Source organism: Zingiber officinale, chromosome 6B (assembly GCF_018446385.1).
Source record: "Zingiber officinale cultivar Zhangliang chromosome 6B, Zo_v1.1, whole genome shotgun sequence".
NCBI classification, from domain to species: domain Eukaryota; kingdom Viridiplantae; phylum Streptophyta; class Magnoliopsida; order Zingiberales; family Zingiberaceae; genus Zingiber; species Zingiber officinale.
Genome location: NC_055996.1, coordinates 44,045,861 through 44,063,881, shown reverse-complemented (window position 1 = coordinate 44,063,881; position 18,021 = coordinate 44,045,861). Strand labels below are relative to the sequence as shown.

General features: G+C 33.1%; 1 protein-coding gene across 1 annotated transcript; it reads left to right on the top strand.

Annotated features, from left to right (window-relative positions):
* The first annotated feature begins 6,489 nt into the window (after window positions 1-6,489).
* On the top strand, window positions 6,490-7,830 carry LOC121992384 (heavy metal-associated isoprenylated plant protein 39-like). The gene is made up of 3 exons (XM_042546707.1): window positions 6,490-6,664; window positions 7,007-7,082; window positions 7,177-7,830. The coding sequence occupies exons 1-3, from the start codon at window positions 6,659-6,661 to the stop codon at window positions 7,671-7,673; spliced, it is 579 nt and encodes a 192-aa protein (XP_042402641.1). The 5' UTR covers window positions 6,490-6,658; the 3' UTR covers window positions 7,674-7,830.
* Window positions 7,831-18,021: the final 10,191 nt, after the last annotated feature.

The window sequence follows — 18,021 nt, the reverse complement described above, 5'->3', positions numbered from 1 at the left end:
CACACACATCTCCTTGCCTCTCCTGCAGCTCCCTCAAGTCATCCATTCTTTGCCCTATCTGTGGTACAAGGAAAGTAAGCTATAAGCACACAGGCTTAGTAAGATCCTTTCCTACTCACAAAATCCATATATCAATGTATAAACACATAAGCATACATCCATAAGAAAATATGATCATCTAACATCATAAGGGCATAGCATGTCATATCATACATCATAAGGAACATCATGCTACATCATGTCATAAATCAAAATATCATAAGAGCATAGCATGTCATCTTATAAATCATATCATATCAGCTCATAAATAACATCATGTTATATCATATCATAAATCCAAATATCATAAGAGCATAGCATGTCATATCGTAAATCATATCATATCAGCTCATAAATAACATCATGCTATATCATATCATAAATCATCATGTCCTATAAATCATAAATCGTATCATGCAAGATGTCTTTTAAAACATATGTCATGTCATATGCAAGATGTTTTAAAGCATAGCATATAGTACTTGAACATAATATCATCATGAGGGCTCGGCTTATACCACATACATACATGAATGCGCGCAATCCCTAGGACAGGGTAGCTAGCCCCGAACTTACTAGGGATCTAGGTTCATTCATAGTCCGTTGACCTAGGGGCGTACTAAGGAGCTCATCCCTTTACTAGACCCGTTCATAGTCCATCGGCCTAGGGGCGCTTATGGAGCCCACCCTTGGTACAAGCCATACAAAGTAAAATATCATATCATGGTTCATATCATAACATAACACATCTTATCTTATCATATCATGAGGAGTAAAGCATGCATATTTGGGCACACAGCACATGCATGGATCATAAACATACATAATGAACATGTCATTTATCATATCATAAAACATGCATATTTGGGCACACAACACATGCATGGATCATAAGCATACATAATGAACATGTCATCTATCATATCATAAAACATGCATATTTGGGCACACAACACATGCATGGATAATAAGCATACATAATGAACATGTCATCTATCATATCATAAAACATGCATCCTTGGGAACATAGCACATCATAAAAAAAAAGTACAATCATGCATAGCATCAATAAATAACATTTCCTAATTCATAACGCATCATGTGAGGGATATCTAAGCTTTTAAACTCATAATGGCCAAACCACTCATAAGGAGAAAATCAAGCTATAGGTAACATGCAAGTGTGAACACCTAGCTAAATTCATATCATATTATCAAGAGGTACATGAGCATGCTAGGTTAACTTTTTAGTTTCTCTAAACCCTAATTTGGTTCTTGGCTGAAACATACATGAAGGGAAAGCTAACTTTAAACCAACATATAAGCATAAACACCTAACTACATTCATATCACATTATCAAGAGATACATGAGCATGCTAGGTTAACTTTTTAGCTTCTCTAAGCCTTAGTTTTGTTCTTGGCCGAAACATACATGAAGGGAAAGCTAACTTTTAAACAACATATAAGCATGAACACCTAACTACATTCATATCACATTATCAAGAGATACATGAGCATGCTAGGTTAACTTTTTAGCTTCTTTAAGTCTTAGTTTTGTTCTTGGCCGAAACACACATGAAAGGAAAAACTAGGTTTTAAATCAACATATAAGCATAATCACCTAGCTAATTTCATATCATATTATTAAGAGATACATGAGCATGTTAGGTTAACTTTTTAGCTTCTCTAAGCCTTAGTTTTGTTCTTGGCCGAAACACACATGAAAGGAAAACTAAGTTTTAAATCAACATATAAGCATAATCACCTAGCTAATTTCATATCATATTATTAAGAGATACATGAGCATGTTAGGTTAACTTTTTCGCTTCTCTAAGCCCTAGTTTTGTTCTTGGCCGAAACATATTTGAAGGGAAAGCTAACTTTAAGCAACATTCAAGCATAAGAAAAACCAACCCAATCCCTTAACATAGCATACATATCATAAGGATGTAGTAAACATGGTTAGTTTAGGTCTTAAGCTTTCCTAGGTCCTTCATCTATACTTGGCCGAAAGTTCATGTTTAAAAATCTAGATTTTAAGTCAACATACAACATGAGAACATTAACTAGCTTCTTATACTAGGGTACTTATCATAAGAACATAATGAACATGCTTTATTTAGATCTTGATCTACCCAAATCTTTCTTTTTATTTTATACTTGGCCGAAAGTTTCCACTTGTGATCCTAGGTTTTAAGCATTCTACTCCTATGTAAAAACAAGAGCAACTTGTACCACAGGTGAGGGGATACTTACATCCTTCCGCTTGTGGTTTTTCTTAAAGAAATGTACTCTAGGTGAAGAGGAAGAAGAGAGCTTCTTCTTCTAGCACTCCCTTTGATTTCTCTTGCTTGGAAGGGGTAGACCTTGAAGGCTCCTTCTTGTAAATTAGTTTTCTTGGAGAGGAACCTTAGCTTAGCTTTTGGAAATGAGGAGGGGGAGAGCTTTTGGTTTCGGTGGAGAATGAAGAAGGAGAGGGAAAGAAGGAAGAAGAAGAAAGGATTACTCACTTGTCTTTTCTTCTTTCCATCCTATTTATTTCCTATGTAATGAACATACCTTCATTCATCCCCCTTAGCCCTCCTATTTTCTTCACTCTTTTAATTCCACGAAAATAGAGAGAAGGAGGGAAGCAAGCAACTTGTCTTTTGCTTGCTTCTTCTCTTAACCAAGAGGAAGAGAAAGTAAGCTACTTGGTTTTCTCTTGTTCCTTTACTTAACCATCCTCTCACCTTTAACTAATATTTCTATTCTTTCCTATTTACATATCATTCATTACTCTAGTGGTTGTATGCACCAATTTAACTCTATTATTTGTGGGAGGTTCAAGGTTCAATCCTTGACCTCACCTCTTTTTATTTTGGTTTCTATTTTTCTCTTTCTTTCTTTTATTCTTCCATTTTAAAGAAAAATACTCCTAGGTATAGCTTAGCATTTCGTGGGTGTTACACACTCATCATAACCCGTATCAACATAGATTGATGAGATGATGACATGATCTATATCTTGTAAATCAATCTAGATATCATAGAAAAAAAGACTAAGTTATATAATAAAATAGTCATAGACGTGTTAAGTTAGATCTATAACATGCACATCAGTTGAGTAGCAATGATGTATTCCTAGATGTCACTCATTTCTTATTTATTTTTTTTTTAAAATGTGATTTTAGTGTCACTGTTAACGTTATGAGAAATTGAGTCACACACTGAGTGCATATTCAATTTTGGAGTTCATTTTATTTCAATATGATTAAATAAAGTGGGTCTAAGTTTTAAGTCAGAAATTAGTTATAGATTTTAAACTAGTTAGATCAATATTGGTCCTTTATTTGAAGGGAGGATTATTAAGAATACAATCACCTCTTTTTATTTTGGTTTCTATTTTTCTCTTTCTTTCTTTTATTCTTCCATTTTAAAGAAAAATACTCCTAGGTATAGCTTAGCATTTCGTGGGTGTTACACACTCATCATAACCCGTATCAAGATAGATTGATGAGATGATGACATGATCTATATCTTGTAAATCAATCTAGATATCATAGAAAAAAAGACTAAGTTATATAATAAAATAGTCATAGACTTGTTAAGTTAGATCTATAACATGCTTATCAGTTGAGTAGCAATGATGCATTCCTAGATGTCACTCATTTCTTATTTTTTTTTTAAAAAAATGTGATTTTAGTGTCACTGTTAACGTTATGAGAAATTGAGTCACACACTGAGAGCATATTCAATTTTGGAGTTCATTTTATTTCAATATGATTAAATAAAGTGGGTCTAAGTTTTAAGTCAAAAATTAGTTATAGATTTTAAACTAGTTAGATAAATATTGGTCCTTTATTTGAAGGGAGAATTATTAAGAATACAATCAAAATCTTACTTTAAACTAATTAGATTAATGAGTTAATCTAATTAGATCTTAAATTTATTGGATTAATAATTAATATAATATTTATTTGGGTTTTTCAAATAAACTCAAACCAAATGAAACTCATGTTATTATATAACGTTTTAGTAGATAAGATTTGGCCACGGACTCAACGGCGGCGAACATGTCATATCTAATAAAATGACCCTAAAAGTTGGAGTTTTATCTTAACTTTTATATATATATATATGGTAGCTAGCACTTTGGGCATAAGATTTTTGAGAGATTCCAATTGTGCCCGTGAGACAGACTACGGTTGTGCTCGTATGGATATTGCTATAGGCACTCGCCCAGATTGCTTGACTCTCCAAATTTACAATGATTTTATGTATTAAGAGGTAAAATTATATACCAACGATATAATTTGAACTTGTATGAATCTATGATGGATTTCCTATTCCGTTATATTTTATATTTAAATTTACTATGAAATCCAACAGGGAAATTCAAGAGCCTCACACCCCTTACCCCTTTTAGAACTTGACTGAAGCTGAGCCGGTCGTGGACCAAATCCAAAGCACGCATTCTTAGCATCATATAAATTCAATTTGCATGTTTTGCTCATCAATGGTAATAGATAATGTTATATAAAAGACGACCGTAAAATAGAGCAATCGTAGGGAAAGATCTTTAAAATATGGGCTGCTCTCGGATTGCCATCTTTTCAGAACTCTAGAGTTTCGGTTAAAGCCCGTGTTATAGACCTCCAATCAACTACGGTTCTTCCCAATAAAGCTGAACAAAGTTATAATTCAAAGTTTTAAGCAGCCAGGCCTTTGTTAATTGATACAGTTAGATAATCTTAGTTAAGTAACCACTATTGTTGACTTCAACATATAAAGTGTTTTTTTTAACGCTAGCTAACCGGATGAGTTTTTATGTACAAGTTTTTAACTTAGTAGTCAATAAAAAATTTCTATAGATCCGGATCGGTCATCATCAAAATTAGTCTCTATAGATCCGGATCGGTCACCATCAAAATTAGTCGGTTCGCGAATTTGGATAAAAAATATATACTCTTTCTATTTTTCACACCAAATCATGTCTTTTTTATATGAATCAGATCCCATTATTGTTTGTCCAATTACCAAATTGTATCTCAATTATATTCTCTTTTACCATTTTAAAATTCCTTCCAAAATTTAAAAAATGCAAACTAATTGTTAATCAATTTACAATCTAATTATTTTCTAAAAAAAATAGATGAGCAGAAATAAAAAAAACGCGTCTCTTTTTTTCATTGTTGTCATGGGCAACTAATCCTAAATTTTCTTCTAAAATTATCCTTTTTAGTCGAATGGTCCAATACTGTTTTATCAATTTTGTTCAAAATTGATACAACATGAAGATATTTACTAATACAATGTGTAATAAATTTAACCAAAGTTATTCTAAATAATTTTTGACAAAATTACTCCAACTTTGATGTATTTCAATTAAAATTGGCACCAAATATTCAACTTTAATATTAATGTGAGGTTGACCTAAAATGCTATAAGCTGATAAATTACTCTAGTAACTAATAAAAACCTTTTATGGGGTCGAACTGGTTACCTCCATGATTAGTTGTCGTAAATGAGATAAATGGTGCCAACTTATAAAAAAAAACTTACTCTAATATTAGCCAAAATTATTTCAATATTAGTTAATACTTTTTTAATTATCTAAGTTTTGATTAACATTGAAGTAGTTTTAACAAAATTTGCAACACTTCTAATTAATATTAGAATGGTTTTTGACTAATGACCTAGTAATTTTGAATAATATTGAATAATTTTGTCTAATATTAAAATAATTTTGATTAATGGTGGAGCAAATTTAAAAATATTGCAAATTTTAATTATTGCAATATGATTTGTTTGCACAGTAAAAAAGGATAGAAAATGACTTGGTTGCAAATCAATGGTCTGCTCAATTTTTAATAAAAAAAATTAGATATGTAAATTTATTTCAACTTAAAATAGTCTCTTTAAATTGTAAATATCTTAATTTTGTATCAATTTAATATTTTGACGAACTAAACTAATACCCTTTTCATTGTACAAATTAATTTTTCAAATCAAGTGACGCCTAAATTAATACTTTAAATTTATGGAATATTAAAATGTCATAATAGTCATCAGTGATTTAAAGGAATTCAAATATCAATTTTTTTATCAACAATAAATCATTTTTCAAACTAATTTCTAAATCAGTTAGGTGGCGTTTAAATTATGTAGAGAAGTTAAAGATAATCTATGAATCAGTAGCAAAGTAAGATTTGACCAAATAACAATGAATCTAGAGTGGCCGATTTGGATTCACATAATTTTTTCGTAGTTAAGATAAATCAAAAAATATTTATAATGGACGTTGGAGAAGTCCAACATTCTATTCTATGATTAACAGTCTCATTTTGAAGGATTGGTGCTCTGTTCCTGGTAATTTACACTTTTGCTCATTAAACAAAATGACGCAGGAGGTGACAAATGACCAAACATTTGGTTTATTTTATATCGTTAGATGGCACAAGATAGCCACAGTGTCGCCCTATAATTGCTTCGTTCACTGCACTCCACTTTCCTTACCTCGTTCGTCTGCCTGCTTCCATCCATCTCTTCTTCCTCTTCCTCTTTTGTGTTCCTCCTAACAAATTCTCGCATTCCTTCTAGATCTCCTGGTTACCTTTTTCTCGCTTCTAGTTCAAGAGATGAAGGTTAGATGTTTAACGTTTATTTTTTTCTTGGTTATATATGTTGGAATATTTCCGTTGTTGAAACATGATTCTTCTTGAATCAGATATACTAATTTATTGTAAGCCTCTTGCAACTAGTGTTCCTTGTTTTTCCACCAATTGGTTTTTTGGATCTCTACAGAACAGCTGACCTCTGCTCTCACGAGATCTTCAACTCGAAATCATTGAGTGGAAACTGAATAAATGATTCTGCTTTTGCTATTTATTTTTTATTACAAAAAAAATCGATCCTAGTGTTTCTTACTGGTGCCCTCTTGAATGAAACATTTTGAGCAGTTCTAATGGCCTGTGATCCATTTGTAGAAAATTGTACTGAAGTTGGATATCACTGACGTGAAAGAGAAGCATAAAGCCATGAAGGTCGTCTCCGCCCTTTCAGGTAAATTTTGGTCTTCCTTCTCTCTCGTCCTGTCTCTTTTTCTTTTCGTCCAATATTAATATTAGATGCATCGTGTGTTTTACTTACCTGCCAGGAATTGATTCAATCGGAATCGATATGAAAGAAAAGAAAATGATAGTGATCGGATCAGTCGATCCTGTAAGCGTTGTGATGAAGCTTAGAAAATCATGGCACACTAACGTCGTCTCAATTGGGCCTGCAAAGGAGGAGAAGAAAGAAGAGCCAAAGAAAGAAGAACCAAAGAAGGAGGAAGCAAAGAAGGAAGAAGCAAAAGAAGAGAAGAAAGAAGAAAAGAAGGAAGAGGGGAAGAAGGAGGAGACCAAGGAGGAGGTCAAAAAGGAGGAGGCCAAAAAGGAGGAGGCAAAGAAAGAGGAGGCTAAGAAAGAGCCCCACCAACAAATGGCAACAGAGCCTGTGAATCCATACAAAATATATTACTATCCTCCCACAAGCTACTATCCTCCCACAAACTACTATCCCCACACCGCCTACAACAATCCTTACAATACCTCAAATTATTACTATGCCCCCAGTGCTCAAGAGAATCCAAACTCTTGCAGCATCATGTGATCATTAGTGACGGAACATGGTCTTATGCGGTAATAATGGGATAATAAGTGAGATTTTGACACTGTATATACTGCTGTAATCTAAACGTCGCAGCATATAAGCAGAACTCAGTTGAACTTTCGCATAATAAAGATTTGAGTATATTTTATTGTGGGTATATCATTCTTTTTTAGGCTGAAAAAGATCTGTGGTTGGTTTTTGCAACTGACTATTGATTATCGGAAATTAAATATGCTGATGGAAATGCTTTTCCTGAAAAAGGATACAGTGACGACCGTTTACTCAAGTTGTATATTTTGATACGTTCAGCATAATAACTGGGTTAAATTTGCCAGCGACCATTGACAAATTCACCGAAAGAAACACTCCTATCTCCATCCATAAGCATAGAGTGGATGCTATTAAGTTAGACAAATTAGAAAGCCAACAAATTTAAGGTAAGATAAGCCAATTTGTTTGTTGTCATCATTCAGCTATCTCTATCTGAACAACGTATTACTTAAATGCGCAGAATCAATATAGAAAAAGTTTCTTTGATTAAGATTTTTCACACCCCGAACCAACCAAACCTTTTTCCCACTCTCACTCTAGACCCCGATCACGATTTGAAATCGTAAGTTTAACTATTTCAGAAATATCGACCTTTAACTTTAACCTTCCAAGGGTTTATAGTTCACAGATCAGAACTGTCACTTATAATTTTTTTCACGGTTCGTGACGATTTAAGATTATTATTATTATTTTATTTTAAAAAATATAAAATATGAAAAAGAGTTTGTAGTTAGATATTTTATTTTTACTAGTCATCACGCATGCACGTTGTGTGTGTAATATAATGTATTAATGCGTATAAATTATATAGAATAAATATTACAATCAAATAGTTAAACAACATTATTCAATATTAGTATGATTTTCCTATAAAAATCTTAATCTGAAAATAAAGTAAAAATTATATTATTAATCATACCGTAAGTTATGTAGCGAGAATGTCTTATATCATCAAAGAACCGATGAGATAATCGATGAGATACAGAGATGGATAGATGTGGCTGTGATTTTTTTCGATGAATCGATGATATATAGATTGTTTGATGTGACTGTATTGATATGCAGAAAAGTCGAAATAAATGTATTGATGTGTTGTGATATAAAAAAGATAAGGAGAAAGTTGTAGCAAAAATTGGAGAGGGAGGGGAGGAAAGAATGATGAAGAACCGATGAAGATTGAGGCAACGAAACTAAGCAATGCATATAGTAGAAATTAAATTATATATCTATGATTTTAGAAGGATAAAAAGTTGAAATTACTAATAAACCTAGAAATTATTTTTGGTATGAAATGAAAAAAATATATTAATGTAACTTAATTTTAGATTTCACCAAAACAATTGAGAGTTGGTTATTAAAGGATTCATATTCTTAATTAAGTAGTAAGATTTATAATTTTTGCTCATCATTAGTGTTTGAGCTTCCAAAAAGTCAAAAGCAAAAGAGGAATATGATATTAAATCCTAAACTATTTGTATTTGTTGATACCAATAAATTTTTTTATCCAATATTAATATTGTTATATTTTAGTGTGATGAGATATATATATCACATGAGTTATATATTTTTAATTAATTTTAGATGTTCAATGATAGTTTTCACTAACTATATATATATATATATATATATATATATATATATATATATATATATATATATATATATATATATATATAAATTATTATTGGATATATCATACAAGTCAAATAATTTTAATAAACTCGATATTAAATGGATACAATAATTAAATAAGATCAATGAGTAATTAAGAGAGTTAAGTGATAAGATAAATAAATTTAATGACTTAAAGGTAGAATAGTCCACATTAGAGAATTCAAGACAAGAAGATTGTAAAATTAACTTCAATATAAACATATCATAGTCTTTTTAGAGTGTATACTGAAAGCCTAAGCTTTTGTAAACATTTATTTTGAATAAAGAATCACATTTGGTCAAATCATTTACATTTGTTGTAGTTGTTCAATTAATTTATATTGTAGATAACATAGTATGTGGTGTCACATACAGAAGATGATGTTATCAGTATCTTATAAATTATAAACAGTAGCTCATGACCAAAATGGAAAGGAACAAATCATTGGAAGGTCATAGTGTAAATAGAAATTAGTTTATCTTGACTATATAATTACACTAGTACACTTAGAGTGTATTGAGTAGGATCATTTAAGGTTGTTTCTTTTATACTGACTTTATAAATGAACAAATACCTCAGTTATTATGGAAGTGTGTGCTCTTAATCCTAATATAATAACAAGCACATATATTTGATATTTATTTCTTTAATTTATCAATGGGTGAGATTTAGTTCGATAAATCAATAAGCCCGATAAGTTCGGATATGATATCACTTATAGTGTGTGTTGTTGATTATAGAAGGAAACTGTGTCCTAGTAATCTAGGTTGATAATGTCGCCAAGATGAGCTCATAAAGATTGTCATGTTAAACCCTGCAGGTGGACTTAGTCCGACATGACGATAAGGTTGAGTGGTACTATTCTTGGATTAAGATATTGATTAAATGAGTTGTCAGTGACTCACTTAATTAGTGGACATTTGACATCTTAAACACAGGGAGACTAACATACTCATAATAAGAAGGAGCCCAAAAATATAATTTGGGATTGGTGCGGTAGTTCAATAATAGTTCTCTAGTGGAATGAATTATTATTGATAAAATTAAGTTGTGTGTTCGGGGCGAACACGGGATGCTTAATTTTATCGGGAGACCAAAACCAATTCCTCTTCTCGGTCCCTATCATAGCCTCTTATTTATAGAGTACTATACCCACCTATACCCACCTTCTATACCCACCTAAAGGGGGCCGGCCAAGCTAGCTTGGGAATCAAGCTAGGGCCGGCCTAAGCTTGGTTTATGGGTGGCCGGCCCTAGCTTGAACCCAAGCTAGAGGGGTCGGCCATAATATAATAAAAAAGAATTTTAATTTTAATTTTTTTTTATGTGGAAGATATAATTTATTATTAAAGAGAATTAAAATTAAAATATCTTTCTTAAAAGGGTTTACAAAAGATTAAAGAAAGAGATTAGATCTCTTTCCTTATTTGTAGATTGGAAAGATATTTTATTTTCTCTTTGAAAATTATTCACATGTTGAAAAATTAAAATTATAGAAATTTCTTTTTATAAACCATGAAGGGATTTTTTGAAGAGAAATTTTATTTTTAAAATTTTCGGAAACAAATTAGGAAGTTTTAATTTGTTGATTGAAACTTGTCTAATTTTTCCTCTCTATGATGTGGCCGACCATTATAAGATTAATTGGGAATTTTTATTTTATTTTTCTCAATTAAATCATGTCAAGGAAATTAAGGAAATTTTATTGTAATTAAATTTCCTAATTTACTAAGACTAAGGAATATAAAAGAGGGGGTTGTGGTGCCTTCATGAAAAAAACCTCTATTATTTTTCTCCCTCTCTTATTCCTTGGTGTGGCCGGCCAACCTCTCTTCCCCTCTTCTTCTTTGTGGTTGCCGAACCTTTCTCTTGGCTTGGAGTTCTTGTGGTGGCCGGATACTACTTGGAGAAGAAGAAGAAGAAGGAGAGAAAGTTTGCATCCCTTGGAGCTTGGTTGGTGTTTTTTTTCTTCCTTGGTGAAGCTTTCTTGTTTTGGCCGAACCTAGCTAGGAGGAGAAGAAGGTGTTTGGTGGTTTCTCATCTTGGAAGATCGTTTCCCACACAACGTCCGAGGTTAGAAGAGGAATACGGTAGAAGATCAAGAGGTCTTTCTAAAAGGTATAACTAGTAATTTTTTCTTTCCGCATCATACTAGTTATTTTTGGAAATAATACCAAATACAAGAGGCTTACGATTCTAGTATTTCAAATATGTTTTTCGATGTTGTGTTCTTTTATTTTTTTTCTTTTCCTTTTGATTTGATTGTTCCTTTCAGTTAACCTAAAGTTATTTTAGGAAATTAAATATTAGCTTTCCATAAAAGGTTTTGTCTAGTCGGTGGTGGTTGCTCCCATATCCAAGAAGGCCATGTGCCTCGCCACGTCAGTACTGGGAACCAATTATGGAAATTAATATTTAATGGAATTAATAACTTAAGGTGATTTGGATCGAACGTGTTAAGTTCCGCAGGAGATACAAGTCTAAACCTAAAAGAACAAATAGATTAAGTTTTGGATCAAACGTGTTAAGTTCCGCAGGCGATCCAAAATTTAATTTAAAAGAACACATGATAGCTAGGAAAAGGTTCAAACCTTTGTACAAAAATTTTATACAGTGGAACCTCTAGGTTTTCTGAGTAGCAACCAACAAATCTCACATCGCCCCCGGGCATACCCTAGTTGATCACTAAATGGTAGATTAGCAGAAATAGATTAGTGTCACATCTTAGCTCAACTAATGGGGAGGGATGAATAGATAGAGACTTAAAATAAAAATTCTTTCTTATAAGACATTGATAATCAAATGTTAGTATGCATGAAGTGCTTATGTGTCTCTAAATTTTGTTTGAGTATATTCACAATGGAACTTTAAGAAAACATAAACAAATGCTAACAATTCATTTAATGTGGTTCGCAAACCCTTTGTCCTACTATGGTTGGTGCAATCATACACCAAGCATATGGTATTGCATGTAATTTCAATATTTGAACTATGTTTAAGTTAGATATTACTTGTGATTTCACATGGTGTGTAAAGTGTACATGTGAAGGTAGCATGGTCATGATGAGTAGATGTAAGGCAAATAAGTCCAAGAAGGCAAAAACTAGTTTTTTAGTGGAGGTGAAGTCCTTGCCGGTCAAGGAGATTAAAAGCTAGGCACGAATATCCAAAAAATTGATGACCAAATTCTTAGTGATAACTCCTTTTTCCACTCACTTAGGCTACTCCTTCTCGACAAGTCATCTTTTCTTGTATAGCTTTGGGGATCTGAAAGAGTAACATCGATTAGAGTCAGGTTGGCTCCTCCGACACGACCCCTTCAACGCTCAAGTTAATAATCGGTGGAAATCAAATAAACAAAAGAAGACGAAGAACTTGAAAGAAGAAAGAGTTACCTCCTCTAGTAAGAAATACCTAGAAACTACCATTTGAGGTGTTTATATAGTTGTTAGAAGAGAATCTCCACATAACCCGTCTTCACGCCTTTTCACTTCTTCCCACCTAGGTTAGTGAGTACACAGTTTCTGATGGTTTGTTATAGTGCTCCCAATCCTTGACTGTCATGTAAATTGAAGAGGACTTCCAGGAAACTGCCTTTAACAATCACTATTTATCTATCATTCACTAATTGCCATGTAATATGAAGAAGGAAAAGGGACTCTGATATCCATCACTTGTTTTTCAATCATCATTTGTCACGTAAGATGGGAAGAGATCAAAGGAACTGCCTTAGACACCTCTCCATTCAGTCATCACCACGTGTTGACAATCAAAAGCTTTATGATGAAGGACTCGTTTAATAATTTTGATCTATGGACTTTAATGTTATTACCCTATAGACTTTCAATATTATTGCTCAGTGGATCTTCATAATGTTTCTTTGTAGGACATAGAGATATTGCATGGGGAACCTTAGTAACATTATTCTGTTAACCTCTGTGTAGTTACTTTATGGAAACATGAAATTATTGCTCGGTGAACCTCTTACGCTGCTTAGTGAAACTAAGTTACATCGTCTTGAGCTTTGATGATATTTCCCAACCATATTCATTCATCCCCTAAAGGAGGAACTCAACTATATTTCTCGGGAGAATTTGCTACATCCCTCGGAGTAAATCTTGTTACAATCAGATGTCCTTCCTTCAAGTTAGACTTAAGAGCCAAGTTGAATGATGTCTGATTAAGCATGAGTGCTCAAAGAGAATATCTTTCGAGGAAAAAGTTGGCTACCATCAAATGCCCCTCCTTCAAGTCAAACTGAAAGCAAAGTCGAATGAAGTCTACTTAAGTGTATGAATATATCATCTATGAGGTTGGTCACTGTTATTGTTATAATACTTCTAATATTCATTCATAGTCATTGCTCGAGAGGTGTTTTACGGAAGATATCTCCACCTGTAATATAAGTAATCTATCCAGCAGATCCATGCGAAGGGAAGAAACATTGCTTTAAACAATCTATACTAAGTTGCATGATAGTGGATATACCTTTGATGCGTGCTCAAGAACTCCAGATAGCTTGGATCTCAGCACGATCACACGTTCGTGCCTCTAAGATATCCACACGGACAAGTCTTGCCTTCGTTTGTCTCACAAATTCACAAGAAAAGAGATGGAAACCACCTAAGGTTATGTTAGCAACCACACAAGGGGTTTCGGCCAAGAGAGGGAAGGAGGAAGAAGAAGAAGACCAAAGGTTTTCTCACATAATGAAAATACCATTCAAAATGATATATATGTTAGAGTGTACACTAAAAGCCTAGTTTTTTGTAAACATTTATTTTGAAATAAAATAATCACATTGGTCAAATGTCTACATTTAAATGCTAAGTGTAGTTGTTTAATTAATTTATATTGTAGATAACATGGTGTGTGGTGTCACACATAGAAGATCATGTTATCAGTTCCTTATAAATTATAAATAGTAGCTCACGACAAAGATGAATAGGAACAAACCAATGGAATAGTCATAATGTAATTTGGTATTAGTTTATCTTGACTATAAAATTACACTAGTACACTCTGAGTGTATTGAGCAGGATCATTTAATGTAGTTTCTTTTTATACTGACTACATAAAAGAACAAGACTTTTGTTATTATGGAAGTGTGTGCTCTTAATCCCGATATAATAACAAGCACATGTACTTAGTATTTATTTCTTTGACTTATCAATGAGTGAGATTTAGCTCATTAAATCAAGAGGCCCAATAAGTTGGGAAATGATATTATTTATAGTGTGTGTTGTTGATTATAGAAGGAAAATGTGTCCTAGGAATCTAGGTTGATAATGTCACCAAGAGGAGCTCATAAAGATTGTCATGTAAACCCTACAGGTGGACTTAATCCAACATGAAAATAAAGTTGAGTGGTACTACTCTAGGAATTAGATATTAATTAAATGAGTTGTTAGTAACTCATTTAATTAGTGGACATTCGATATCTTAAACACAGGGAGACTAACACACTCATGATAAGAAGAAGCCCATATAGTAATATGGAATTGGTGCGGTAGTTCAATAATAACTCTTTAGTGGTTTGAGTTATTGAGTTGGATGTTTGGGGCGAACACGGGAAGCACAAGTTCATCGGGAAACCAAAACCAAAACCTCCTCTCGGTCCCTGTCGTAGCCTCTTATTTATAAAGTCTTATACCCACCTAAACCCACCTTCTTACCCATCCCAAGGTGGCCGGCCAAGCCAAGCTTGGAGCCCAAGCAAGGGCCGGGCAAAACAAAGCCTTGGATGGGTTGAGGTGTGGCCGGTCTAGCTTGGAAGCCCAAGTAGGTGGCCGACCACAATTAAAATAAAAGGGATTTTAATTTTAAAATCTTTCCTTATGTGAAAACCATGATTTAAAAGAGAGTTTTAAAATTAAATCTTTTCTTTTATAGTTTCTACAAAGGATTAAGAGAAAGGTTTGATATCTTTCCTTATTTATAGTTAAAAGGAAGATTTTAATTTTGGAGAAAACTTTCTTTTTTGTAATCACCCACATGTTTTAATAGAGATTTTAATTTATAAAAGTTTTCTTTTATAACCAACCATGAAGGGAATTTTTTAAAAGAGAAATTTTTATTTTAAAAATTTCCAAAAACAAATTAGGAAGTTTTAATTTTATATTTAAAACTTTCCTTATTTGGAGGATTGGTAGGGGTCGGCCATTAAAAGTTTATAAGGAAATTTTTAATTAAATTTTCCTTCTTAAACATTGGCAAGGAATATAAGGAAGTTTTAATTATAAAACTTTCCTTATTTGCCAAGACCAAGGAATATAAAAGAGAGGGTAGAGGTGTCTCACCTTACAACACATCTCTATTCCTTGGTGGTGGCCGACCCTCTCTTCCTCTTTTTCTCCTATTCTTCTTACTTGTGTGGCCGGCGACATCTTCATCTCAAGGAGCTTGGTTGGTGGCCGGATCTTGTCAAAGGAAGAAGGAGAGATAGGAGACTTTGTTTTTTAGCATCCCTTAGTGCTTGGTTGGTGGCCGAAACTTGCTTCGAGAAGAAGGAAGCTTGGGTGGATTCTCATCTCAGTAGATCGTTGCCCACACGACGTCCAAGATAAGAAGAGGAATATGACAGAAGATCGTGAGGTCTATAAGCTACAAAAGATATAACTAGTTATTAGTTTCCGCATTATAACTAGTTCATCCTTTTGTTTAGATCTTGAAATACCAAACACAAGAGGCTAATAAATCTAGGCTATCGAATTTATGTTTTCATTTTTGTGTTTCATTTGTTATTTCAAACTTGTGATTCGATTGTTCTTATTGGTTAAACTAGGGTTACAATAAGGAGATTAAATATTGAATTTCATTGAAAGATTTTGTCTAGGAATTGTGGATGCTCCCATACCCAAGAAGGCCTAGTGCCTCGCCATGTTTAACCTGAAAGCCGATCTCTGAAATTAATATTTAATCGAATTTGTAAGATGAGTTGATTTGGATTAATAATGTTAAGCATCGTTTGCGATCCAAGTCTAAACCTCTAAGAACAGATAAGTTGAATTTGGAATCAATAATGTTAAGTTCTGTTTGCGAATCCAAATTTAATTTCTAAAGAACACAATAGGTTGTTAGGAATGATTCAGAACTTGTACAAAATTTTTGTACAGGGGAACTGGTACGATATTCTAAATAGCAACTAACAATTGGTATCAGAGCTAGGGTCTGCCTCTGTGTGATGGAAGAAGTCATAATAGTTGGAAAATTAATTTTCATATTTATTGCTTTTATTTATTGTGATGTGTGTGTGCATGTGATGTGTGCTTGCATGAAAAAAAAAACTCCTCACCTTAAATAACTAAGTGGGAGAGGGATTTTAAATAAATTCCACGGTCTCCATTAATAGTTTGTAGGTAATGCAACAAACTTGCGTGTTGGCTCTGAGTGCCTCCCTCCATAACGGATGACTTTGTTTGCGGATCACTAGTTCAAACTTCCTTTATGGATGGTTATAGGAAATTATTTAGGAGCGTGTGATCTTCTCCAACTGAAGGGGCACAATCCTATTTAATGGACTAAGTATGAAGTAATGGTATACACTTAGGCGCATTTAATAGTATCCTCCCCAATGGAGTCACTGCTATTATTTGTGTGACCAAAGGAAAACCAACTATTAATTTTATTTGTCATAAAATTAGGATGATAAGATAATAAAATTAATAGGTAAAACCTCCTCTTACAAATGTTGAATTTGTATACGTCCATACTAACGTGGCATGCAAATTTCACGGTGTTTTAAGGTGTTGGTAAATTTAAATAATATTGTTTGAGGAATCAATATTATTCTAAATTTAGAGTCTTAACCAAAAGTTTATTTTGTAATTATTTGGACGACTTTCAACCCACTGGCTATTATACTGAAAGAGAACAAACTTACTAGTCCCAATTACATAGATTGAAAAAGAAATCTGGACATTGTCCTAACTGCTGAAGGCTATAAGTTTGTACTGTTAGAGGCATGCCCTAATGTGCCTAATAGTGATTCTAGTGAAGAGGAGATTGAGTATCATAAGAAATGAGATAAGGCAGATAAGATGGTGCGGTGTTACATTATGGCTTCAATGTCAAATGTGCTGCAATATAGCATCATGACATGCCTGTTAGTGAGAGCCCTAGAGCCGATCATGTGATGATTGTTGTATGGACTCGATGTATCATATTCCTATATATATATATATATTTATAAAGGAATTTCTTTATGGTTATTATACTTACTTGTATTGGTGCCAAATAACTGAGTATAATAGCGTCCTAGAGTAGAAGGTTCTTATCTATATCAATCGATTGGTTGAATTGATAATGAGATGATATACAGAACACTACTCTTAATCATTCCTAGTCAAGTATTAACATTCAGGGACAATGTTAATGCGATGAAACTAGCATGTAGGTCAACTCGATGACTTGATATCACAAGACATGGATATTAGATATCAAGTTGACACATAGGTATGCATTGGAGAATATATACTGAATGACCCGCCATGAGAAAGTATCATGGATCGTTATATGAGTGTCATATACTTTCTCATGTGACTATTAGTATGACTATCAGTCCTTGGACCTAAAGTAACCATGGTTCCCTACATAAAGAGTTGCATACTTTGGCTTCGTCAAACGTCACCCATAAATGGGTGG

Coding starts and splice junctions, on each gene's coding strand:
- LOC121992384 (XM_042546707.1), top strand. Junction 7,083..7,176: donor GGTCGTCTCCGCCCTTTCAG/GTAAATTTTGGT, acceptor CTTACCTGCCAG/GAATTGATTCAATCGGAATC.